Source organism: Zea mays, chromosome 10, assembly GCF_902167145.1.
Source record: "Zea mays cultivar B73 chromosome 10, Zm-B73-REFERENCE-NAM-5.0, whole genome shotgun sequence".
Classification (NCBI taxonomy): Eukaryota; Viridiplantae; Streptophyta; class Magnoliopsida; order Poales; family Poaceae; genus Zea; species Zea mays.
The window spans coordinates 77,633,805-77,661,029 of record NC_050105.1 but is presented as its reverse complement, the minus strand read 5'-3'; the positions used below and the strand labels follow the sequence as shown (position 1 = coordinate 77,661,029).

General features: G+C 43.5%; 3 protein-coding genes across 3 annotated transcripts; 2 read left to right on the top strand and 1 right to left on the bottom strand.

The window, feature by feature from the left end:
• Positions 1-2,056: 2,056 nt before the first annotated feature.
• Positions 2,057-15,049, top strand: LOC100276012 (uncharacterized). The gene is made up of 8 exons (NM_001149906.2): positions 2,057-2,370; positions 2,576-2,644; positions 2,841-2,870; positions 3,363-3,395; positions 4,899-4,969; positions 5,185-5,266; positions 14,623-14,712; positions 14,799-15,049. Exons 1-8 carry the CDS (start codon positions 2,281-2,283, stop codon positions 14,841-14,843), a joined length of 510 nt encoding a protein of 169 aa, NP_001143378.2. The 5' UTR covers positions 2,057-2,280; the 3' UTR covers positions 14,844-15,049.
• Positions 15,050-15,274: 225 nt separating this feature from the next.
• On the top strand, positions 15,275-17,923 carry LOC100501788 (uncharacterized). The gene is made up of 6 exons (NM_001196446.1): positions 15,275-15,399; positions 15,476-15,667; positions 16,958-17,124; positions 17,238-17,319; positions 17,418-17,486; positions 17,609-17,923. The coding sequence occupies exons 1-6, from the start codon at positions 15,295-15,297 to the stop codon at positions 17,777-17,779; spliced, it is 786 nt and encodes a 261-aa protein (NP_001183375.1). The 5' UTR covers positions 15,275-15,294; the 3' UTR covers positions 17,780-17,923.
• Positions 17,924-19,180: 1,257 nt separating this feature from the next.
• Positions 19,181-21,559, bottom strand: LOC100193362 (acyl-CoA-binding protein). The gene is made up of 4 exons (NM_001309876.1): positions 21,440-21,559; positions 20,734-20,851; positions 19,724-19,786; positions 19,181-19,579 (listed from the first exon to the last, which is right to left on the bottom strand). Exons 1-4 carry the CDS (start codon positions 21,449-21,451, stop codon positions 19,503-19,505), a joined length of 270 nt encoding a protein of 89 aa, NP_001296805.1. The 5' UTR covers positions 21,452-21,559; the 3' UTR covers positions 19,181-19,502.
• Positions 21,560-27,225: the final 5,666 nt, after the last annotated feature.

Here is a 27,225-nt window from a genome sequence, read left to right as displayed (position 1 = left end):
ATCCTTTACTTTCACCCCCTTACGCCTTTTCTTGGCTTTTCTTTTGTCATCATTATTTGATTCCACAACATCAATCTCTCTCCCACCTAGGACAATCATTTCATCCTCAGACATGTCATCGTTCTTGTCAAATGAATTGCTTTCTGAATCTATCTCATTACTTTGATTCACCCCCTTCCCTTGCACACCAGATTCCATAACCTAGCAATTTATGATCAACAATATATAATGTGTTAACTGCAACTGCAAGTCTGCAAGATAAAACTGAACAAACTACATAATGTGTTAACTGCAACTCGAGCGGTGGATGAGGAATTGACGATCCTCACTGGTGGTCGGTGGATGAGGAACCGGTCGTGCAGGCGAGCGGTGGATGAGCAGAGTAGCCAGCAGATGGCGGATTGGGGCACTGGGCCAGGTAGCGGGCCAGCGGCCACCGGCCAGGTAGAGGGAGGCAGCAGGCGGGTGGCGGCAGGCGGCGACGCGGCGTGCCGGCGTGGCTGCGTGCGCGTCCGCGCGTGGTGGGGCACCGTCTACGGAACACCGGACCGCACGGCGGGCCAGCGGCGATCGCGGTAGCGCCTGGCATCGTCAGCCTTCACTCCGTCAGGGCGTCAGCCGTCAGCGGTCGCGGTCGTGCTCGCGCCAGCCGCCGAACACAAGCACGAGCGCCGCCGTCACTCTATCACAGGAGCTGAGGACTGAGGAGCACCGCCGAGGCGCCACCGCCGAGCACGAGCTGTTAGGGTTAGGTGACTGGTTTGGGCCGGGGCGGCTTGCCGGCTTGAGCTTTAGGCGCTTCAGCGCTTGCTTTGCTTGTGGGCCTATTAGGCTGCTCCGCTCTGCTGCAGCGCTGCTGGTAGCCTGGTACTTACGCAGTTACGTTGTTACTGGGCTTGGCTCGCGAGCTTGTGCGAGCTGGCTCGGCTTGGCTCGAGATTTTGTCGAGCTTGCTAAACCGGCTCGGTTCGGCTCGCCGGTAGCTCGCGAGCCGGCTCGAGCCTGCCCGAGCCGCGACGAGCTCGATCCGGCTTGCCGAGCCTGAGCTTTTTTTTCCAGCCCTAGCGGCCGTCACATGGGGTGGGGGCGGTGGCGTGGTGGTGGAGCTCGAGCGCGACTTCTGAGATGAGGAATTTGTGGCGCGGAGAGGGGCACAGCGGATGGGTGTGTGCCAGGGAGTCACGCGGGGCAGGGGTCCGCTGAGGAAGATGTAACTGCATGAACAACTCCGCATCCTTGCGTGGATGCAGAGGATTGTTGGGGGAGGTCAGCGTGGCGGCTATGGTGTCGGGGAGAGAAAGGAGAAAGACGGGAGCGGGAGGCGAGATTCAGGGGATTGTTGGGGAGGCGACCGCAGCGGGCACGGTGTCGAGAAGAGAAAACTTCGGGAGTGGGCACCCGGGCGGATGGAACGGTCCGGTTTGCCTGACGGTGATCATGGAGGAGGACAGGGCAGTGCGCGGCGCGGGAGGGGTGCAGGAATGACGGGAGCGGGGGCACGGTGAAGTGTGGACGCCCACGGTAAAAGCTTATAGAATAGTAGAGATTTAAGAGGTGCTCATTTGATATTTATTATTTTTGGCAAAAGACCCACTACCCATGACAACTTCAGGTGAAATTACGCACCATTACCACTCCTTAAAAAACAACGTTTCAGTTACTTTTTCTTGCTCCCGCTACATAACACGACTAAAATCAATAATAAAAGTTATAATAAATTAGGTTGCCAAATAGCTACATTAAAATTATCTAATCTAGATTATTTAATTTTATAATTTAGATTATATAATCTATAAGCTAAAACAAATAAAAGTGACAAGGCAACATGTGTCTCACATGCACATAGTCAAAAGCGCCGGCCCAGCTCGTTGACTCCTCGTCCCCACGCCGAATGTGTCCTACTCCTCTGCCATCATCACGGCCCAGATCGATTTGGGCCGCACTACAACTACGATTCATCTCGGAACAGCCCAACTAGCCCATTCAACATTCCTGTAAGCGCGGAGTCGGCGACGCACGGGGAGAAGTCGAACAGCGGCCGCGCGCGGGGAAGTTGCCCGGCGGCGGCGGATCTCGGAGGCAGCGACGCGCGGGTGGAGGAGCTCAGTGACAGCGCCAGTGCCTATCGAGCGAGCGAATCGAGGAGATTCTCCCCACTGTTTCTTTCCTGCTGATTCCGATTTCGCGTTGAAACACCGGGGGGAGAAGAATTGCGGGCGACCATAACTCGGCAAGAAGCGGCTCCAAAAAGGGCATCTACCTTTGCCGATTCCGGCACCGATGGATCCCGCGGCGTCGGGGAGGTTCGACAAGCTCCAGAGCTCGTTCAAGCTCTCCATCCAGTGCCTCCTCACCGCCTGCTCCCGCGAGGTTGGTTAGTTTTTGTTCGTTGGCTAGCTCTCTCGCCCCACATCCCTTCCTCAACTCCCGTTTCCTCCCTTGGCGATGCTGGTCTCGCTACGGTTTGAGCCAGCAGAAGAGCACATATCCTTGATGACGATTTGATTTCCCAGTTGTTCGTGCTACAGAAATCTGGGTTAAGCATACGATTGACTTATGTTCTTGAGCGTTTCAGGATGTCAATGACGCTTTCTCGTCCTTCACTGATGCTGAGAAGGAGCGTTTGCACCGGATGCTCACCCTTGTGAGTGTCCTGATCCATGCACTGTCCAATAATTGCTGCGATTTGCAATGAACATGTAAATTATTTTATCATTGCAATACCTACTAATTTGAATAACACGCAAAGCTAAGTTCTGTATCCAGCTAGTGAATGTGTGACTCGTGTAGATTATGCTAGTGTGAGTGTGTGACTCATGTAGATTATTCCATTTTTTCAGGTGATGAAGAATCTGCATGCCAACGTAGTGGTACAATTTTTTGTTCCAAGCTATTCTCTGCATAGTCTTTTTGCATTCAGATTTTGTTCAAATACATGCCACTGTTGACTGTACCATGGATTTCTTGACCACGCTTCCCTTTTGTAGTGCCATTACATTCCTAGCTTACTACTTTATTAGCAATGAGGACATTCTGTGATTAGAAACAAAACCTAGGCTAAGGGTTATGTTATGTTAACTGTTTATTATATAATGCCTTTGTGCCTGTCTCTCGCTATGTTTTCTGCTGCCTCACTTGCACGGTTTACCACTTGTATCTAATATATAAGCTTGCATTCTTAAATTACAAAACTGATGTCCCTTCTGTTCTGTTTGCCAAGCCCACGAATGTAACTGCCAATCTGCTGGGTGTGTGTGTGTGTTTCTTCTATTTTGTAAAACCTTTTTTCTTCTCTTATTAATGAAATGATAGGCAGCTCTCCTGCGTATTCGAGAATAATTTGTTTTCTCTTCATATTGCAGGATGAGTTTGACGACTTCTGCCAAGAAACACAGGTACTTTTGAAATCAGTATTTTCTGAAACATGTTGACATACTTTCATCACAATTTGTGGATTTTCGACAAAATTTGTTTCTGGTTAATTAACAGTTCAACTCAGTGAGACTTTCGAGAGAAAAAAAAGTTCAACTCAGTGAGACATATTACCGTTTAGATATTGTTTATATTCATACTTCTAGGTGTAGTACTGTAGCAGCACTATCAATATAAAAGGAGCTCTTCCCACCAAATACTATGGGAATTCTTTTAAATTCAATGGGTTGGACTGGTTGCGATTTGGTTGCACTTCACCACAAAGTATATGAGAGTATCATTCATGAAGAGGGTGAAATTGTACTATATATTGTTAAATCCATAATTTAAAGGCATCTTATCCCCTGTTTCTACTGCTATAAGATGTTACAGTTTAGAAGTTCATTGTTCAGCAACTGGTTTTATCAATCAAGTAATCAGCAAGTAGTGGCCACACACCACTTAATAGCCTTAGCCTGTGCTCCTCCATTTCTTTGTATTTTATTGTCTTCTTAAGAAAAGACTCTGATCAGGGGGGCGACATTCCCCAGATTTTTCCGGTAAGAAGTTTGTGCAGACCTTCGAACCTGGACAGGTGATAGGGGGTTTCATCAACTCTCGAACTTCAACAGTCTTACCAGTGCTAGCCTCCATTTTTTTTGTCTTCTTGTCTCCTAATTTCTTCCATATGTTCCCACTTCCCAGTCGCTGTTTAGAAGAGCTGCTTCATCTTAGATCTGGAGTTTTTGTGCTCAAGGATCCTAAGACAGTTTTTGTTTATTATAGAAGGAAAACAGCTCAAACAAACAACTCAGGAGATTTTTGGACCTGGAGCTCTGCCAAACCCTTACTCCCTTTTCAGGATTCTTGCCCTTAGACTGTGTCCAACAGTTCACCCATATGGTCACCTAAAACATTATTTTTCATTGTAAACTGCACTGTTCGTAGAGTGAAGTTTGAATATGGGTATGAGTATGTGTAAGCTGCTGGAGATAGCCTTAATGGCATTAGCAGGCTAGCACATAACAACCATTCTTCTAATTTAACAGAGAAACACATATAATAGTAGAATGATTTCTCATCATTATAAAGCAGTGCGGACGTGCACTTGGTGTTTTCTGGTTTCTGGTAGACCGGACATGAAAGTGAATGTGTTATTGGGTTTTGAATTGTGCCTGGGACGACAGTAGAGATGAACATGATATGGAGAAAATGGGGCAGATAATTTTGACGTGATTTTGACCATGGCTGCTACTCAATATCCATCAATTCACAATGATATTGTTTCAGAAAAACTTGGCTATTAGGGTCACCTTAAATTAAAACAAAATTCTTATTATATCTAGAAAATAAGTAATTAAATTCTAACAGTTTAACATATCTCTTGTATATTAAGGACCACTTTATGTAATACTCTGTGCTTTTGTAGTGCTTGCTAGAATGTACTACATTCTCTCAGGTGTAACAACATCATTTCATGATTTTAGGTGGCTGCTGCCCTTGAAAAGATAGATGACTTTGTTGAAAAGCAGAATCTTGATGCATTATCTTCAGAGAAGTAAGTGCCCCCCGTCCCTCCAAAAAAAGGAAATAGAAATATAAAAAAATAAACAGGGTTTTGAATAGCAGGCTTCGATGGTTATGATGCATCCAATGTTCTCACTTCTATGTTTGAGAACTAGTGTATAAGTACATGAAGATATTCCTTTGTGAAATTAGCACACCTTTTTCTTCACCTTTTCTAAGTTACCAATATAGTTCATTTGATTGCAGGACTACTGTTGAAGAAATCGAAGAAAAGGTATCAAGAGCAAAAAAGGATGAAATTGAATATTTGACTGGTTTACTGAAAAAGGTATTGAATCAGTTTTACATACTGTGGGTGTCGTAAACTTATGGTTAGCCGGCCTTGATTCATGGCCGGTTTAACCATGTGTGCAGCCCCTAACGCGACTATAGTGAAAACTGGAGAATGATACATGCGGGTGTTTGGGCATGAATGAGTGTGACAATCCTACATAAACGAATGCAAATCTTAATAATGAGATTAACTGTTAATTGAATTTGCTGTAGATTAGTACAACTTATGGCATGTTTGTGCAGAAGATAGTTCCATCCATGATGCACCAAGGCTTTATATGAGCTCATTGATCAAGGGAGTCAATTTGGTTAAAGTTGTATGGTTGCACATAGGCTTGGCAATGGGGCGGGTTCGGGTCGGGTGCAATGTCCGCGGACCCGCACCCGAAACCCGAATTGCAGACCCGACCCGAACCCGAATTGTATTACGGGTGAAAACACGCACCCGGACCCGAACCCGTGGAGGCCCGCAACCCGTCGGGGACCCGCAGACCCGAAACAAATGTGCTGATTTCCAGCAGCCAAGCAGCAACACAGTACAAGATATAGTGACAAACAAGATCATACATTCATACTTCATCAGAAAAAAGGGCATGAAATGATGAAAGACTACAGCATACATATTAATTACATTTAGTCAATAGCAAGTAAACAAGGCCAACATGACAGCCAATACTCAATAGCAAACAGTTTGTAGCATCAAACAGTTTGTAGCAGCATACATATTACAGCAAACAGTCAGGTTCAACAAGCAGTTTGTAGCATACATATTACAGCAAGCAGTCTCTCACAATATGAGTACATGACAGTCAGGTTCAACAAGTAGTTTGTAGCAGGCTAGCAGCACCCAACACTCCAACAGACAGCAAGCAGCCAAGCATCTAGATCCAACAAGCAGGTTCATCTGATCATCTCAAATGGTTAATCAACAATTGTTGATTCATGTTCATCCTGCAAAATAATAAAAACAACCCTCAACAGCTCGAGTCAGGCTCTTCAATGCAAGTCATTAAAGCAACAAATAAACAATACCATCTCTTCATCTTGTTCATCAAGACAAGTCATCAAAACACCCATCATAGTTGGAGACCCTACATTGCAACAAAGCAGCCATCATTGGTTGTTTCCTATAATGTGCATGAAAACAAATAACATATAAATCTTGTTAAAATTATGACCACGTACCTAACATGTCAGCACGAGACCAAGCCTGCATACACATGAGTGCTTCCACCATTGATGGTGCAAGCTTACTACGGTGTGGACTAATTATTCTTCCTCCTGTGCTAAACACGGACTCAGATGCCACTGTTGAAACCGGAATTGCAAGAACATCACGTGCAATCTTTCTCAAAGTAGGATATTTAAGCCCAGCATGCTGCCACCACTGAATGATATCCAAATCATGTGTCCTAGGAAGCAGTGGTTCCTCTAAGTACAAATCCATCTCTGTGCGCACATAAGTGGAGGTCACGTCTGGTTGCTTGGACATGTAATCATCAAAAGTGTCCATCCAATCCTCCTCAAACATGTCATTAGGAGCACTACTTGTCCTAGGTTGAGCACCATCTGTTGTGGCAACAACTTCTATAGTATCTTGATACTCTAAAACCAAGTTATAAAGGATATCCTTGACTTTGTTAACAGCCTCCATACTTGTAATTTCAGATCCATGGATTTTTAGAAAAAGTACGTTCAAAAGATGAAGTTTATACCTAGGATCTAGGACAGCACCAACAGCCATCAAACCATGCACATCAAACCAATATTTGTTGAACTTCTCTTTCATTTTACTAGACATTTCTTCAACCTTTGGGTTAGCACTTACTTGCCACTTCCTAATTGCCAAATAAATATTGGTGATTTTGGGAAAGAAAATGTTGGCTGTGACATAGTTAGTGCCAGATAACAACTCTGTGACATCATAGAATATCTTCAATCTATCACAAAGGTCCTTAGCAAACTGCCAATCATCTCCAGTTGGAATACAAGGAGCACGAGCAGCAAGGCGTTCAAAAACATCTTTGTACAGCAAAGCAGTGTTAAGCATTAGATAAGTAGAGTTCCATCTAGTTTTGCAGTCAAGAGCTATCTTTTTGTCATATTTACCCTTCATTTGCATTGCCATTTTCTCAAATTTCTCATGTCTTTTAGGTGTGGCAGACCAAAATCCAACAAGCTCTCTAATACTATCAATTCCATGTTCCATTACACTCATTCCATCTTTCACAACAAGGTTTAAAATATGGCAAGCACATCTCATATGGACTAATTTACCTTGTAACATACAAGATGAGAGGGGCAACTTGCCTTTCACAGTGTCCATTCTTTGTCTGAGGTTCTCATTGGAGGTCCCAACCATATTTCTCATAACACTATCATTTGTGCTACAATTATCCAGAGTTATAGTAGACAAATTCCTCTCAATATGCCAGTCAAGGAGAACATCATGAAGAAGATCAGCAATAACCTCAGCTGTATGTGGAGCTGGAACATATAGGAACCTACACAAAATAAGTTCAACATTATATAATATAAGGATACTAATTGAAGAAGTTAGGACATAAAGAACAGTAGGGTTATTACCTAATAAGAAAACTCTTTAGCTTCCAATCATCATCTATAAAGTGTGCTGTCACGGCCATGTAGCCTTTCTTTTGGTGGTTTGCTGTCCATAAATCAGAAGTAATAGCAACTCGAGAACTCAACTTTCGAAAATACTTCAACATGGATTGTTTTTGCACTTCATACATATCAAGGATATCCTTCCTAAGTGTATTCCTAGACACTACCTTGAATAATGGTTGCAATGCTGCACAAAACTTGCGAAATCCAACATGGTCCACCATAGACAAAGGGTACTCATGGATAATAGTCATTAATGCAAGCTCTTTTCTAGCTATTTCTTGATCAAAAACATATTTCTCCAAAATCACAGTCCCATCATGTGGATTTGCAGTCAATTTAAGAGACGACTGTTTTATACCTTTTCTAACAGCCCTATCTGGACAAATCTCAAGATGGCCACTCAAGTGACTTGTACCATTTCTTGTGTCCCCTCCTAGATGCTTCTTACACCATTTGCATTTTGCTTTCCAAACCCCATTTAACTCAATTCTATCAAACTCTAACCAAACTTTAGATTTTAATTTTGGTCCTGGTTTCCTCTTACTACCAACAGCAACATCATCCTCTATTTCTAACACATCACCTGCTGCAGTTGCTAAATCAGATGGAGGAGCTGTTGCTGCTGCACGTGCACGGGTTCGAGGGCCTGCCGCTGCTTCTATTTCCACTTGAGATCCAATAGTTGCTCCGGTTATAGGAGCATGAGAACTACTAGTACCTGGAGTCGACATTTCACTTCAGTACTTCACCCTAATATTCTGAAAAAATGCTTAGCAGTCACCAATAGGAGTCGACATACATGAAAAGGATCTGCAGATGTACTAGTACTATACTCATGTAGTCATGTGCTATACTCACCAATCACTGAGGGGCGAGCGCCAAGCAGAGGCTGGACCGCCGGAGGAGTAGCAGTGCTAGTGCAGATGAGCCGCCGCGCCGAGGGAGAGGGTGAGGGACGAGGACGAGGCCGGCAGGGCCAAGGCCAAGGCAAGGGCTGAGCCGCCGTTCGCCGAGGGAGAGGGTGAGGGACGACCGGACGAGAGATGAGCCACCGTCCGCCGAGGGAGAGCCGGAGAGGGTGAGGGACGACCGGACGAGCGGAGGCTAGAGGCGGTCAGCTGCAGCCGCGGGCCGCGCAGACGCGGCGGAGTGACGCAAGGCGGCGGCGGCTGTGCGTCTCTACAGCGACAGCGAGTGCGTGACTGCGTGGGCGTGGGCGGTGGGCGGTGGACGGCTGGCTGCTAGCTAGGGTTTTGCCAATTTGCATCCATGTTGGGCTGGGCCTGGCTAGTTTCAATTAGTTCAGTTGATTGTGTTGGTGGGCTGACTCGGTTTGAATGTTTGATACGGGTTTCGGGTCCCCGCATAAAAACCACGGTTGAAAATGTAGAACTGCCCCGAACCCGAATTAAATCGGGCCCCCGAACCCGTGAACCCGCGGGTAAAAATTTAAACCCGCCCCGAACACCGTCGGGTCTAAAACCGCGGGGACCCGACCCGAACCCGCCCCATTGCCAAGCCTAGTTGCACACTGTATGAGAAAGAGGCTTGTATGTAGAAAATATGTCTAAAAATAACTTCCTGGGGTGTTTGCATTATGACAATGAAGCCTGAATAAATTCTGAGAAATAATAACCTAGAGGTTGGCATGAAATTTCAGTTTGCCCAGTTCTGAATCGGGTGACAATTTCGTCTATGAAACGGCTTTTGCTCCTAAACTTGCAACAACAACAACAAAACCTTTTAGTCCCAAGCAAGATGGGGTAGGCACTTTTTCTCCTAAACTTGATAATTCAAAAATTATAGGGGTCTAGACATCTTTGCTATTATGAAATTTCATGATTTTAGCCCAGCAGGTTTGGGAGATATGGAATTTAGAACTTGCCTATCATGTGCTGACCATATTCTGTGCAGTTATTGGTCCAGTCCATTTTGGGCCATGTTAACTGCCAAACCAGTCCCTTAAGATAACTGGAGAGATGTAGGGTGGTATTTTACAGGCTTCCTAAATTGTTAAAGAAGATGAATTTTTGTGGTCTGAAGCTCCCGCTATGAATGATCTAATTGCCCGTAGAGTTTTGCCATCCTAAAAGTTTGGTCCTCTTACTGGCATGAACCCATAGTTATAAATCCCTTTCTGAAGTTCCCTGGTCCTTAAGCATGTTAGGTGGAATGATGGTGTTGACTTTAAGGATAACCGATGATTCTATTAAAATTTACTCTTCATGTTTTCTGCGCATGAGAGGATAAGTTGAGGATCTGTTAAAGTTAGGCAAACTATACCAGTATACCTAAGTTACTTGTTAGTATACACTTTAATAGTTTAATTTTCTAACATAACCAAATAGGTCTTGGTTTTCATTTTTCAATTAGAGCTTATATAGAGGAAAGAGTTTACATCTGGAATAATCAATATTTTTCCTTTAAAGTGATTTATGAGCCTGCTCTCATGCTGATGATTTAATTAAGATCAACCTTTACATAAGTAGCATGGTAGCCTTAACTCAAACTCTAAAGTTTTCCATTAATAGTGAATTAATATTTTTTTTCGTGAACGCGCAGGGGAGCTGCACATCATTAAATTAAGAGAAGAAAATAGTCCAAAATAGACCAAATTACAATGCCAAAATAGGCAAAACACAAGACCACCAACTCCTGCTGCGCACAGAACTGCAGCCTCCTGCGCAAGAAAACAACAGTACGCAAAAGGAGATAAACAGCAAAAAGTGCCAGCAGACCACACACAACTGCTGATCACTAATCACTCAAAAGAACCCTGGACCTAAAAATTGCAACACCAGGACCCAAAGCCTCAAGATGTCTAGCACCGGCAAGCCTCCAGCACTCAACCTCATCAAAAAAAACTGTCTCTATACCATTCATGGAAGGTCTGACTCCATCAAAAACCGTCTTATTATGGTGAAGCTATAAACACCAAGCCCCCAAGATGATACTGTTAAAGCCTCTTCTTTTGGATTTGTGCACTTGCTTACACACCTTCTCCCACCAGTCAGTAAAAGCAGACTCATTAGAGGCAGGAGAAAGATTAGCCAGCCCCAACGAAGAAAGAATGTAGTACCAAAATTGCTGCGCAAAAATGCAAGTGCAAAGGAGGTGTTGGATATTCTCCGGCTCTTGATCACATAAAGGACAAACCTCAGGATGATTCAACCCTCTTTTCTGCAGTCTATCAGTTGTTCAACATTTATTCCTTATTGCCAACCAAAGAAAAAATTTGCATTTGGGTGGAGCCCAAGTCTTCCATAACCTCTTCCATGGTTCAAAAGTAATCGAACTCATGAAGAAAGCCTTATAACACGACTTAGAAGAGAACTGCCCAGAGGAAGAATGAATCTACACATGTCTATCAGCCTCCTGAGTGAGCACCACTCCCCTTAAAGCGTCCCAAAGGTTTAGATATTGCTGCAGTCTAGACAAATTAAGAGGGGTCTCAATGTCGTTGACCCACTGCCAGTTCTCAAGAGCACGGGCCACCGTTCTGGAAGAAATAGCCCGTTTCCCAACATTAGCCACAACAGCAGGGGCAAAATCTTGGATACGAGACCCATCCAACCACCGATCTGTCCAAAATAAAGTATTATATCCATTACCAACCAGGGTAACAATTGAAGAAGTAAAGAATCTCTTGACATGTTGTTGAATAGGAAATTCCAGACTAGACCACGACTTGAGCAGGTTAGAAATCCCAAGCCCACCGAGATTTAAAGGCCTGGTAACAATGTCCCACGAAACAAGGCAATTACCACCATTTACCTCCTTTCTTCCTTTCCAAATAAATCATCTTCGAATCTTGTCTATAGAATTAATCACCCACTTAGGGATTTTCATGGCAATGAGAAGATAGACCGGGATGGCTGAAAGCACAAAGCGCACCATAGCTGTTCTGCCAGCAAGAATAAGCAACCGAGCCTTCCAATTAGGAAGTCGGTCGGCTACTTTCTCGACCCAAACCATGAGATCATATTTTCTGAGCTTCTTGTCTGAAATCGGCAGCCCCGAATAAGTGCAAGGAAAAGAGGAAGAAGTGCACTGAAGAATATTGCAGCCCATCTGCACCGCCTGATTATTACACCTGATTGGAATAACAAAGCTTTTTTGCAAAATAGATACCAATCCCGTGGTTGAACCAAAGCAATCCAATATCGTTTTGACACATTGAAAGTCCTCAAACGGCTGAACAAAAAGGACCACATCATCAACATAAATGGACAGTCTGCTTCGGATATTAGCACCCTCCAAGCTATGCAGCAGCCCCCTGCTTTCAGCCAGGTTAAAAAGACTATTGAGAACATCCAAAACCAAGACGAACAACATTGGAGAGAGAGGATCCCCTGGCGAAGCCCTCTTCAGTGCCTAATAGGAATACCAGGAGACCCATTCAAAAGCACTTGCGTAGAGGAAGAGGCCAGAATATTTGAGATCATATTTCGCCACACAGTACCAAAACTAAGATGTGAAAGCACTTCAATCAAGAAGGCCCAAGAGACCGAATCAAATGCTTTGGAGATATCCAGCTTCAAGAACAAACTAGAGACTCTCTTCTTGTGAAGAGACTTAATTGAATGCTGCATCAACATGAAGTTGTCATAAATCGATCTGCCTCTCACAAAGGCGCTCTGGTTAGTTCCTACCAACTCCTGTAGGTAAGGGCCCAATCTATTAGCAAACATTTTGGTGACCAACTTAGCAAAACTATGAATTAAGCTAATTGGTCTAAAATCTCTTGCAGATAAGGCATCAACTTTATTAGGGAGAAGAGCTAAATAAGCTGAATTCAGCATCCCCAACTTGTGAGTATTTCCCTGATGGAGTGAATTTATGGCTGCCAACAAATCTGACTTAATAATATGCCAACAACATTTGTAAAATTTTTCAGTGAACCCATCAGGACCAGGAGCCTTATCAGATGGGAGAGCACCAATAGTGTCGCGAACCTCCTTCTCTGAGAAAGGAGCCTCAAGGGAACTCAAGTCAATAGCGTCTCTGTGGCAAGCAACCAGATTAAGAGAATACGATCTCTGGATATTAGAACCCAAAAGATTGGAGAAGAAATCATCCAGAACCCCCTGCATTTGTTCATGGCTGGCGACTGTCCTCCCCTCATTCTCCAAATGGGAAATAAAAATTCTCTTCTTGCGGAGGCGAGCCTGTAGGTGAATTTTTTTTTGTGCTGGCATCTCCATCTCTCAAGTAGTGTAACCGGGAGCGCGAACGAGCAACTGTCCTCTTCAAAGAAGGACAAGGCAGTGCTGTTTCAATTTCTGCAGTAGTCATACTTCATCTGAAGACAACAACCTGTTGTCCTGCGCCATCTCCAACCTGTGCAGCACCTCACAAGCCAGCCCCAGCTGAGAATTGACATTTCCAACCGCACTATGCCCCCAGGACTGTAACCTTCGCGCTAATCTTTTAAGCTTCATCGACACCCTCTCCCGAGGGCAAGTAGACTGAACCGGCTGATCCCAAGAAGCAGCAATCTCTTCCATAAAATCTGGGAGTTTAGGCCAAAAGTTCTCTAAGATCCGCATTGAGCTTAAGGATTAGAGGACAGTGGTCAGAAACTTCAGAGGCACTGCTATAAAGAAAACAATTAGGGAAAGCCTCCTCCCAGCAGGTAGTGCAAAAAACATGGTCCAACTTAACAAGGGTGGGAACCTCCCTCTGATTTGACCAAATAAATCTTCTACCATTCAAAGGAATCTCCTTCAGATCCAAGGAGCCAATAAGACCTCTGAAATTGCCCAATAAAGACCTGATTTGGTGTAGGTTCTTCAGTTAACCTTGCGTTCAGGAAAAATACTAGATAACCTCTGTCCTTTGCAAAAGAGAATAGTTACAAAAAGATAGGGTTTGACATGTGGGGGTTAAGTTAAACACATGCCGATTAATCTAGTAATGGGAATAGAATAACCCCCTTCAATCAATATATATTGGGAGGGATTAAGGGGGGAAAATTAGTTTATTTTCCACTCCAATCCAGATTTATTGGTATGGAGGGATTGGTTTTATCCAAATGAGCCCTTGGTTTATTATCAGAGTTCACCATTGATGAGAAAGATCACTTAACGGCTGATTGGTTACCTTGTCAGGCGCGCTCAGGTTCAGTTTGTGCGTTGACCGTATTTAGGTATGAATGGTTACCTGTATGGCATGAGTCCAACCTGTATACATGCATGCAGCCTAGGTGTTTTTTCATCCATTTACTTGCATGCGTGGAGACGTGAGACGGGCGCGTATCTACTGGCCCAGGCTGGCGTAATCCGGGCGGGAGCGAAGCCGGCAACCAATCAGCCCGTTAGTGGATACGGCGAGGTGTTCATTTTTAACACATGAACATAGGATGAATTTTAAGCCATCACACACTTGAGTTGCAAGCATATTGATTAGTATCACCTTGAGGTTTGGGCCTTTATGGCAATTTGTTGAAGCTAGGAGATATTTTTCCTTATGCAGATATGCATATCGGCATGGTTCTGTAACTTTGTATTTTTAAAAGAAATTAAAAAAAAAACCTATTTGGTTCATTCGCTACGAGTCAAATGGCAAGATGACTGCCGTTAGACTTAAATTATTTGCATAGGGAAGCTAACCCTGCATATCAATTTTCATTGATAAAAACCAGTATATTTATGCTAAATAAATCCGTCTGGGTAAAGATATTAGATACTGTTAGTAAGCTGTTACCTGTTCACGACAACGTAGGTTGAAGAAAGTAACAATGCCAAGAAAGCTCGAATTGAACTCCTGAAGAAAGAGGAGGATTTAACTGCTGCAAGAGATGTCCTCAATAAGGTTTGACCCCTCGAAATTGTACCATCTGTTTTTTTTTTCTGTTACTCGTCTCAGTTTGAATGGATCTCTTGGATGTTTTCTTACAGATGACGCAGTGGAACTCTGCACTCGTGGAGAACATTAACCCTTGAATCTGTGTGATGACGATTCATTGGCGTCAAAGGACATCTTTGTATAGGGGTGTGTTAGATTGGATGACATGTGAATGTGATTCATGGATCAGCCTGGATGTTCTGTTATGATTAAGAACTGCTATGTATCGTGCAATAGACACATCGTCTGTACTTTGGATGTTATTATCAGGTCCCAAACTTCATTATATCCAATATGTTACAATATCATTTTGGTGACTTAACTACAATGTCAGCTCGTGCCAACAGAAAAAGAAGAAAAGAAATGGGCGGTGGTTGCCCGACAAGTCCTTGTCAGCCGCACAGTCTTCACACGACCAGGGGCCATGAGCACCACTCTTGCCTTAGCCACGGCCCACGGGCAGCACAGCATCTCCATCTATCCAAATGGCAGCCAGCAGCCGTCCCCTTCCTCCACCCTCTGCCATCCTCGCAGTCACAGCCCCTCACCATGGCTGCCACACTCTCCTCCGTGGCTGCCCCTTCCCTCCCCAAGCACATCCCCGTTACCAGAGCTCAGCAGCAGGCGCCTCCTTCCATCATCTCGGCATCAACTGTGAGTAGGGATGCTGCTTTTATTTCTGTGGTTTGTTTCCTGTGATCGCTGATGTTCGTATGGACGTATGGTGCAGCAGAAGACTGCCTTCCATGGGGTGTCGCTGGTGGTGGACAGGAGGTGGGCGGCCGGCCACCGGAGAGGCGGCGGCCGGCGGAGGCTGCTGCAGGTGAACGCGAGGACCGCCGCCAAGAACATCGAGGTGGAGGTCGAGAAGCCGCTTGGCTTAGCCTTGGGCCAGAAGCCCGGTGGTGGCGTCGTCATCACTGTAAGCCCTCTCTCCACTTCCGTTTCCATTGCTTCCTGTGCTTGTTTTTTCTCTTCTTTTTTCTTTTGTTTCACAGGAAAGGTTTCCATCGCTTTATTTTATTGATCATAAAGAGTTCATGACAGTTAAGTTCCAGCGAATCAAACAGAAAAAGGCCTTAAAAGCCAACAGCACCACTACCCGAACACATTTTGATTACTTTGGGTCACCATCGAGTCTTCATTCGTGTGACGAGGAGCATCTAAACATTGGCCACACAAGGATCAGAAAACAGATGGCAAATAGACTCCCTCTCACTACAGAAAAGACAGGACTGGTCCAAGGCTTCTCTTCTCTTAGCCAAATTATACCTAGTATAAGTAACTTGTTCTTAGTTAACAACAATCTGAATCCCAGTAATTTTCCAAACTGCATGGACACACACCGCTATAACTCCTCTATTGCTGATCACCGCATGCAAAGATCGCACTGAGTATCTACCATTAGAGCTAAAGCTCCAAATCATTTGACCTTCCTCCTCAGATTTACTTCACCCCTTTCATTATCTCCAGCAATTCACACCAGAGCTGCATGACTCTTTCAGACACATTCCTCCTCAAGGAGAGTTTCAGAACCTCCCCATCCCAAACCTCGTCAATGGACTTACCATGCTGTTCATTTATAATATATATAATGGCCAAAACTGAATGGCCAAACTGGAGTTACCAAACCACAACAACAAAGCCTTTGATCCTCCCCCAAAACGAATTTTCCCCATTTCCAACCTTCCACATAATCCCCATTTCAGCAGCCTGTATAGCCCACAACACCCCTTTCCGGAAGAGGAAAAACATTTAGTCTGTTAGGCCCTGTTTGGTTCTTCTGACTCAATTTTAGTCCCTATCACATCTGATGTTTGAATGCTAGTTAGAAATGTTAAATATAGTCTAATTATACAGGAGATGACTAAACGGTAAGACGAACCTATTACACCTAATTAGTCCATGATTCGCTCGTGTGATGCTACAGTAAACATTTGTTAATTATAGATTAATTAGGCTTAATAAATTTATCTTATCGTTTAGTCTTCAATTGTTTAATTAATTTTATAATTAGATTATATTTAATATATTTAATGGACATTCAAACATTTAGTGTGACAAACTTTAGTCTCTGGAACCAAACACTCCCAGTCATAACCTATGGTCTACAATCTTAGTCCAAACAGTGTGATTCTCTGAATCTGGAGGCAAGTATTGCGAACGGTAATTATTTTATGATTGACTTGTTCCTTTGGCATGGGATTATTAGTCTGTGGAGTCTGGAGGGAATGCAGCCAGAGCCGGTCTGAAAACCGGGGACCAGGTCCTGTACACAAGCAGCTTCTTCGGAGACGAGCTGTGGCCTGCGGATAAGCTTGGGTTCACCAAGACAGCCATCCAAGCGAAGTCAGACTCCGTCTACTTCGTCGTGAGCAGGTACGTGCGCACTTGTTCATCCTGGCTACATGGTCAGAGCTTATGATCTGATGTTGCTAAATTTTAGTGAAATGATTATAGTTCTCCCGAAATCTCACCCCGAGTGATCTCAGGGGTGCCGAAGTTGACGTGAAGCGCCTACCTAAGAGGCCGGCGCCACCCCGGTTTGGACGGAAGCTGACTGATTCACAAAAGGCAGGACCAGCATAACCATGGCTACTTTCTTTTTTTTCCCATCCAACTTGAAGCCTCTGCCCGTGTTTTATAAACTGCAAATGTCCCATTTTTTCCAGGAGAGAGCAACGCACGTCTGCCTTGATTGTGGGTACATATACTTCCTACCCAAGCCTTTTGACGAACAGGTAAAGAACTGCATAGCTCTCTATGAATCAGTGTTTGCTTTACCCGTTTATATATCTAACCAAGCACTGTATTTTCCCGTTTTCTTCTGACGAATCTGAACCCATCTTCTGTACGGTTGCAGCCCGACGACTACGGTTGCCCACAGTGCAACGCGCCGAAGAAGCGGTTTGCGAGGTACGACGCTGCCACCGGGAAGGCCATCGGCGGCGCTCTGCCGCCTATCGCCGTGATCGTAAGTTTGGTGATCGGCATCGCTGGGGTAGGAGCTCTGCTCGTGTACGGCCTGCAGTAGCCTGCTCGTTCTTGTTCAGAACCTTTTTTTTTTTTTGCTGTGCTCAAGAAGCTCAGCTGACTGCTGCTGTACTCTGTCTCACAAGACATTCCGAGTGATATACATACATAAAAGGGAAGAAGGAAATACACAGTATTTGAGGCTAATGGCTTGTCTAATTTTCATGCACTGCTGGTGGTTATACAGTCGCTCAATATGAGTACCGAGAGGTCGCATGCTTTTCGGAAATGCTTCCGTTGTCGATGCTGCTCTCGTCAGCATAGAGATTTTGTCACAACATTTTTTTCTACCACTCAGGTTTCAATCCAATCCCAAAAAAAAAAACTGCTCATGATACCAGCCATCATTTTGTGCTTACTCATGAGTTTGAAGTCTTAATGGGGTCGATAAAAAGAACATTTCTCTTCATGAAACCGTAGTTTAATTAGTTTGTGATTGTAACTTAAGCATGAGAATGACCTGATCTGCACACCTTCAAGTCGTTGACTTCGGTCGGTGTCATCTTTCTCTGGGATCGGCTCATCTACCAGATCAAAGTTAGCTCCTCATCGTGGTGGCGCTGGGATGGGTCATCTGCCAAGAGACCCTGATGGGAAACGGTGACGGACAACTTTGGCAAACTTAGGCTAGCTCCAGCAAGAGATCCTAAAGGGTTCTGTACTCTAAATATAGAGGATCAAATGGTCTTCTATGCTCTCCAGCAGCGTCCTCTAAACGGTCCTCTAAATTTAGAGGACGCTGCTGGATTCTCTATATATAGAGTTTCTCTAAACGGTCCTCTATCATTTGAATATTTTAAATAACCGGTTTAGCAAAACTAAAATATGTACAATACATTTGAGAGTATGACAAATACGTATGTACAAAAAATAAAAATAAAAAATGTCTCTAATATAGATATTTGAGTATAGAGGACATGATTTAGAGGATGTTGTTGGAGAGAAAAGAGATATAGATGATGGATATAAAGGACGTTGCTGGAGACAGCCTTATGCTTACCTACTGATTTATCTAAGATACAAACTAGTTTGCAAACCAGTGTTATTATGCAACTCAAATTCTGGTTCAACTTTGAGTTCTGGAAAAACAAGTTGCTGTGAGCTATGTGAATTTAGCTATCTCTTTTATCTTTCTCTTTCTCTTGCTTGGTACAGTTGTAAAAACATATCTGTATTTTCATCCATTTGGAAAAAAAAAAAACAAAACTGAAAGCCAAAAGCAGGCTACGGGAAAGCGCCAGCTTTTGAAAAACCAGCTTCGGATTCTAACCGCTTGGTTGAGTTTCCACGTTTTAACAGTAGAAACACTTTCAAAAAGCTATAGAGACAAAAACATTGTGAAAACAGTAGAAGCCAAACTAGCCTGTAAAACGAAACACAGCCTCAGATATCACACAGACAGATATCATAATTTAGAAGACTCAAGTCTTCACAGATAGATAGATAGATGGATAACACTGGTAACCAGTTACATAAACAGGTACATGGTACATAAACCAGTTACATAGATAGATAGATGGATATCATCATTATGGCCCTTTATTTTCCCTCTACTTTAATATATGGGTGCGCAGTCCTCCTGCGCTCTTTCGAAAAAAAAAAAAGTTACATAAACAGGTACATGGTTCACAGATCCCCAATGGATCGAATGATATACTTCTAATGAGGAAATGGCACAAAGCTCATCTGACAAATAGCTGTTTGGCAACACTATTAAGAGACTTTTAAGAGGCGGCAGCCTCCTCCTGGAGCTGCTTCACCTTGGTGATGTAGTCATTCATCGCCTCATCCTTCGATTTGCCTGCCAAGATCTCAAGAGTCTGAGCAAGAAGTACTGTAATACCTTGTGATGCTATTGGAATAGATACATCCATGTAGAACACTAGTATTGTGGTAAAAAAAATTTAAACAGCCCAAAATACAACGATCAGATGAGTGTATGAACCTTCAACAGCCTTCCAGGCATCCCACTTGGCCCTGTCCTTTTGGTAGAATATGCCCGGACGATCTTCAAAAGTTTATTAACGAACAAACATGTAAGCACAGCTGTGTTAAAAAATATATACTATTGTAAACAGAAAAGATGCGCAGATAAGTTTTTCAACAGACACTATCATGGTCCCATGAGTTAATGGCAACTGGTCGAACAGACTAGAGGTTCATTTAGTACAACGCAAACAGAGCATAATCATGACTTGGTTACAACTGACATATGGAAGAAAAAACACATTTGAGTGTTTTGAACTATATAATGATATGAACATTACATTTTTTTAACTCTATGTTAAGTTACTCAGCCAAACCCTATGAACCTGAATTTACCATTCAACTGCATCTCGGTGCAGCAAATTTCATCAGTAAATAGATGTTGCAGGACAGAGCATAGAAATCTACAATTCAGTATTAGTTGAACCCCAAGAGGTTGGTCAACATCTAATACATCCCTGTTCCATTACTGCTGAACTTCTGTTGCTATGTACTACATAAACAAGCCCTAGAATCATGGTCAAAATTTGTTGTCCAAACTTGGGAAGAAATAAAAAGATATTACAGTAAATATGTTCATCTTATTCTTTATAATACCGTCTTGTTTGCTTACTAGGATTTTGCCCGCATTTTATATTCTTAGGATTTCCCCCTATTTTATATTTTATCACGGATTCACAATACATATTCACCACTGTTCAGATTTCTAAATTAAATCGTTAAACTTCAAAAGCAAACTAGCAGGCCCTGCTGTTTAATTTATACAGAGGAAGCAAATCGTCAACCTTTCAGGGAATTCGTATTATGACACATAAAGTTATTAAACACTATCCATGCTAGGAATAGTTTTGAGCCATGACACTTAAATTGAATTAGGTTTCTGCAAACCAAGAGCTTCATCCACACACCAAACTTAGAAAGGGAACTGAAAAGAAGAGAACAAAATTAGCTGCGTGATTACATACTAACCGGTATTCACATCTCCAACCGTGGCTTGCTTGTAGAGCCCGTAGAGGATCAGCTTGTTCTCATTGCTCGTGCTCTCAGGCAAGGTCTTTGCCTTCTCAGCATGCTCCTCAAATTCCTCCTGCAACAGAGATACAGCTCATATTCCTAGGGGACCACGATTGCAATACTATGCTAAACTATTTCACAAGGTAAATCTTTCATGCAAACCATTTTAAGCAATCCAGACTTTGACCCACGCGCTTCGCCACTCTATTTCTCTATAGAATTATATGGAAAACCGATAAGTCGCAAAATACTTAAAACAAACGGGGAATTTTCCATCTTACATCCAAAGGCATGATGAACCGCTCGAGAGTTAGGGCGGCGCAAAAGCATTGGATCCCCTCTTAAGCATGAACATAAAGGGTACAAAGAGCCAACAGTCTGAATCCACCAGATCTTGGCTACGCATACAAATCTAGATGGAAAATAAGACCACGCAGCAGCGGATTTGAAGTCTAGATCGTTTCTCTGGAGAACCTAAAAACGAACCTCGTATAGACACTACTGTGGGTTGGGGTACAGTGCAAGAATCGAAACGGAACTGGAGATTCAGAACCAAATGGAAACAAAGAACCAGTCTTGGTGACCATCAGATGAATAAACGTTCGATCTTCAACAAGCGAGTAGCAGAATATGGCGATTTAGAGAGTGATGAGCCGTGTACCTGCAGACCCATGGCTTGGTTTCAGGATTGTTTTCCTTCGGCCTGGTCTCTTCTCGGTTTTAACGACGACGACTGGCGACTAGATCGGATCCACTTGTTATATAGAGCGATACTGGAGTCATTATGCAGTGAGAAACCCCCTGTTTCCAGATTTAATTATGCAGGAGCCCCTGTGTTGAGCAAAGTTTTGAAGATGGTCCTTGAATAATTGTAGATTTTTTTTAAAAAAAAGACAATGTCAGTAATGATAAGTTAGGAAAAGGACAAAATTATTAGTGTTACAGGTTACCGTAGTAGATCGTGTAAAATAGAAATTTTGCATTGTAGATTACACTGTTTATAAAATAAAATTCGAAATAAGAAATGAGATAAGTGGTGAAATATGATAGCTGTTGTAGACCTAAGGTGCCTTTGGAATATGAAAGTTTTCTCTATTTCTTGAGTTTACTACTATGAAAATCAATTGATTTTAAAAAAATTCTGGATACGTTTTAGAGGGTCCTTAGCTTCATTCACGGATGCACCAGAAAAGGTCTATGAGAGAATGAGGAAGCATCGCTGATTCAGTGACACTGTGACAGTAGTGTGCATCAGTTCCACAGTAAACTGCTTGTACATGGAGGCAATGAAAGATAGGACCTGACCTCTAATCAATACTCATAATTGGAAAAGTGAAGGTATATGTTTGGTAGAGATTTATTACCGGAAACAAATTAATATAGATCTGGAATTCAATATAGAGCAGTTTTTTTTTACAGTAACACAGAGCAGTTTTACCATGGATCTAAGATCCATCCTGGACCTGAGAAAACTGTTTAACTAACGTAGCATTCATCACGAACAGAGGAGCAGCCAGAAGCTTCTACTCCTACCCAAACCCCAACAGTTCATCAGTTCAATAGGGATCTGGGCGAGCATTTCAACTCAAGACAAACACGAATAGCAGTTAGCTGTGTTTTTTTACCTATGTATGGTCCATGGGCCATGGCCATCCGGTCCCAAAAAGATGAGAATGAGATGCTGGTGAGCATAGCAGGCGGACCAGCATGGGAGTAGGATGCTTCGAAGCTGGTGGCAGTAGGATATGCTCGCTCGGATGGAACCGCCCAAGTGGGCAAATTAATAAATGGCTGTGAAATATATGATGCTCTAAAAAGACCAAACTAGATGCCAGTTCCATGCCAGCGTCCCCCATTCTACGGTTGCGACCAAATTAAGCGTTATTCGATCTACTGGAAAAAAAAGGCAGGTGTTTTTTTATAACAAAATCAGAATATAAAACATGACAATCTCAATTATCAAACAACATGAATACAAACACAGAAATTTCCGCGTGGGACATGTAATTGGCTTCAACACACCGCTAACTTGAATTTTTGGCTGAGTACCATTATGAAAACAAGATCTTTGACGGTAGCACACGATCCCTATTAAGATACCATTTTCACTAGAAATCTAGAATTTAAGAGAGAACATTTTTCAAAATGGAAATGGTTGTTCGTGACCTTGTCCTCTCCATTGCAGCGCTTCCTCTCCGCATCCCATTCTCGTCTATGAAACCTGCCATTCTCAATCTCACTAAGAACAAAATCCTAGAGGACGTCAAAATGTCATCACAAATAGGGATGAAGCATGGGGTCATCATCGAAGGTCTTGAATATGTCATGGGTACTCGAAGGTGTAGGACTGGTAAGACGACCAGAGGGGGTGAATGGGAGTTAATCAGATTTTTGTCTCTAAACACTGAAAATTAACACTTTACTTCAATTGAGATGAAACAAGTGCTCAAACCATAAACACATCAGCGAACGAGTGATCTTATGATTACAAAACGTTCCTAATACTCACATGAGACCAGCAAAACAAACAAATCGCAAATCAGACACCAAAAAGTCCAAAACGGACCAATACAGTATCGTCAACAAGAGTTGTTTTCAGCAGTACGAAATTTTGTTCTTGAGTTCAAAACTGAACCAAACGAACTCTGATTGAAATGGAATTTACACACACCTGAGCAAATACGTTTCCAAGATCTCCCCAAATTTTGAGCTCAATCCGACTTGTGAATCACCCGTAGATTTAAAAATACAGCAGAAATTGGTGTTTTGTTGGGGTTTTCTAGAACGAGTTCAAACTGAGTTTTTCTCAAATCGCGACCAAAATCTGCAACGACTAGGTGTATGCAGTGGTCCGAAGAGTGCAACTCATCACCAATCAATCCCCAAACCAAATCCTCTCAAAGGAATCAAAGAGTTTTCACCAACAACACAAGATCGGGGAAAAGGAGAAACCAAGGCTATAAAACTTCAGAAATTCCAGCAACGGTAAAAACTGAGATTTGAAGCCAAAGAGCCCTGTGGGCCGAACCGGCGACCCTTCCTCTGATTAAACTTGAAAATCAAGAACACAGTCAAAGTACAAAATCACTCCAGAATCCTCGGCTCAACTGGTGTCTACCTAGAGAGAAAACTAGGAGCTCTAGAATGAGTGCTCAAAACAAATGGCAGCCAAGAGATACTGAACCAACTAGCCAACCCTCTATTTATAGAGGGTTATTCTCACTTCATAAACTACCCCTATTTACATAGAGCCTATCCACTCCACTGGGGGCGAAATGGACCAACTCCTAGGTTTTCGATCCGACGGCCACGTCCTTCACACGGAGTTGCTTCGCCTTGACGCACCCTCCGCGATCATGCCGCGTGCCACCACCGGTTCCCTCCGGAACCGACACCGCCGAGTTTGATGCCCAAACTCAGGAAAACCAGGCATATCCGTAGTGTTGGGTAGTTTTGAGGCCCAAACCACCAAACCTGCCATGAGCACCGCACCTCGTGCACGTCCTCCACGATCAGACGTGTGTCCCGCTAGTCCTCGACCACGCCGGCAACATGGTCCACTCCACCACGTTCTCGCACAAGTGCGTGTCCCAGGTGTCAGCCACCACGGTTGTCACCTAGCTGCTCTAATTCGTCAGTCAAGACCCAGCACGAGCCCGCATGACCTTCACCTCAGCCATCGACCACCGTTCCTATGCTCCACACCTGCACACCACAAGTCGACCAACATGGTTGCACAAACATAATCTCACACTCTGGTGTTGCATGATGTAATTCATCCTTATTCTTTTCCGCATAGGTATAGGTGTTTGCTATAGCTCAAGTCCCCAAATTCAAAAGCTATTTTTGAAAAACCAAAAATCACTCTAAGATTATTTGGTTGACCATGGTTAGGGTTGAGAAACCTAGAGTGTTCTTGCTGAAAAGCAGCTGAACTTCTTCAACTGCAGCTGAGCTTTCCAGCTGAACTTAACTTCAGCTCTGACGAGCTTCTTCAGCTGCAGCTGAGCTTTTCAGCTGAGCTGGACTTCAGCTGAGTTGAACTTTCAACTCCAGCTGAACTTCAACTTCAGCTGTGGACCTCTTTGACCATACCCAGCTGAACTTGCCCCCGGGCAGCTGAGCTGGGGTTTTCTCTCCAAAACTCTCTGGTCTAGACCAGCTGAACTGGTCCTGGGGGGCAGCTCAACTAGTCTCTGACCCCTCTAACTTCTGATCTGCAGTCTGCCAGTTAGACTGGCAGTTAGGTCACCAGGGGTGTCAAGGGGCGGTTCAACCGCCCTAGGGGGCGGTTCAACCGGTCCTGACCTGTCTGACCCGCCTGCAGGTCAGTCTGCCAGTCAGACTGGCAGACAGTCTGCTGACCTGTCAGGGGGCGGTTCAACCGCCCTTGGGGGCGGCTCAACCGGTTTTCTGCGAGGTTTCTGGTCAAACGGCTAGTTTTTGAGCCGTGACTATAAATAGAACCCTCTCTCTCCCTTCTTCAATGTGGCTGGACACTCACACATTTATTGCTCACCTAACTTGAGACAAAGCACTCATCTCTCCCATCTCTCTCACACTTAAATCTTCCTCAAGATTCAACCTTGTTGGAGGAGCTCTTGGGTGTGAGGTTTGTGCTTGTGCTCACGATTTGGCTTTCCTCTCCCATCTCTTTTTACAAAGACTTGAGCTTGTGCAAACCCCTCTTGTGCTTTCTTGGTGTTCTTGAAACCCTAGGTTTCAAGATCTTTTGAGGTTGCTTGGGAGTCTCCAAATTTGTGGATGACCCCAAGAAGTTTGTATCACCCGCTCTTTGAGCTGAGATAAGAATAGATTGCCTTGACCTTTGTGGTCGGCTTTTGGAGGATTAGGGTTGAAAAAGACCCGGCCCTTTATGGGCTCCTCAACGGGGAGTAGGACACCTTTGTGGTGTGGCCGAACCTCGGATTAAATCTTGTGTCTTGTGTTCTTGCTTGTCTTTAACTTAAAATATTTTTACTCGCAAGATTGACATAAAGATTTTTCCGTAGAGTTTATCTAAAAGTGAAATAGCCTTTACATATTCATCTTTTCATTCTAACTTAGCTATATCTTACTTCTCACAAGAACTCGCGAAATACCTTTTCGAGTAGATTTTAGTCTAAAGTTTATAAAACAGTTGGATTGGTTCAGAGTGGTTCAACTTGCTCACGTAGCTGTTGAACCGGCCTGCACCAGTCAAACTGTGTATTTAACAATCTTTCGAAGTTTGTTGTGAAAATTTCCAGATTAGCCTATTCACCCCCCCTCTAGGCTACTTTCAATTGGTATCAGAGCTTCGTACCTCGTTTTACGCTTAACCGCGTGAGGAAACGATCATGTCTACTCAACGGGACCATGTGGATCCTCTCCTCGAGGAAATCCCCATCACATCTTCCGGTGAGGAAGTGGACCCCAAGGTCCTCGACCTCGCCATGAAGATTGCCGAGAAGATGTTCCTCAAAATGAAAGAGGAAGATGCTAAGAAAAAGGCCAAAGAAGAAGAATCAAGAAGAAAGGCCGAAGAAGATAAAGGTAAAGGAAAATTTGATTACAATGACGATCTAGTGGATCTTTCGGTGTCGAAGGTGTTGAGCAAGGTAAGTCTCAACACCGAAGGATCATCTACCAAAAGCAAAGGTAACAAATTTAGTAAAGTTCAATTCGATTACTCTAGAAATTTTATTCCCAACTTCTCTTCCGCCCCACTTGGAAAGTTACCAACTCTTAGTGAGTTGAACTATGACGAGTGGGCCGACAAGATGAAGTCGCATTTAATCGATGTGCATCCTAGTCTTTGGGAGATTGTTAATGTAGGTATGTATAAGCCCGCCCAAGGAGAAGAGATGACTCCGGAAATGATGCAAGAGGTTCATCGCAATGCTCAAGCAGTGAGCATAATTAAAGGAAGTCTTTGTCCGGAAGAATACCGGAAAGTTCAAGGAAGAGAAGATGCCCGTGACATTTGGAATATTCTTAAAATGTCACATGAAGGAGATCCCAAAGCTAAGAGACATAGAGTTGAAGCTTTGGAGAGTGAGCTTGCAAGATATGATTGGACAAAGGGTGAGTCGCTTCAATCACTCTTTGATCGGTTGATGGTGTTAGTAAACAAAACAAGAGTGCTTGGGAGTGAAGATTGGAGTGACTCCAAGGTCACAAGATTATTCATGAGAGCATATAAAGAAAAGGATAAGAGTCTTGCAAGGATGATAAGGGATCGTGATGACTATGAGGATATGACGCCTCATCAATTATTTGCAAAGATTCAACAACACGAGTCCGAAGAAGTCCCTATCAAGACAAGAGACTCTCATGCCTTGATCACTAATGAACAAGACACCCCCAAGAAGAACAAAGACCACAAAGCAAAGAAAGTGGTCGAGACCTCAAGTGATGAAGATAGCTCAAGTGATGAAGACACATCTATGTTCATCAAAACATTCA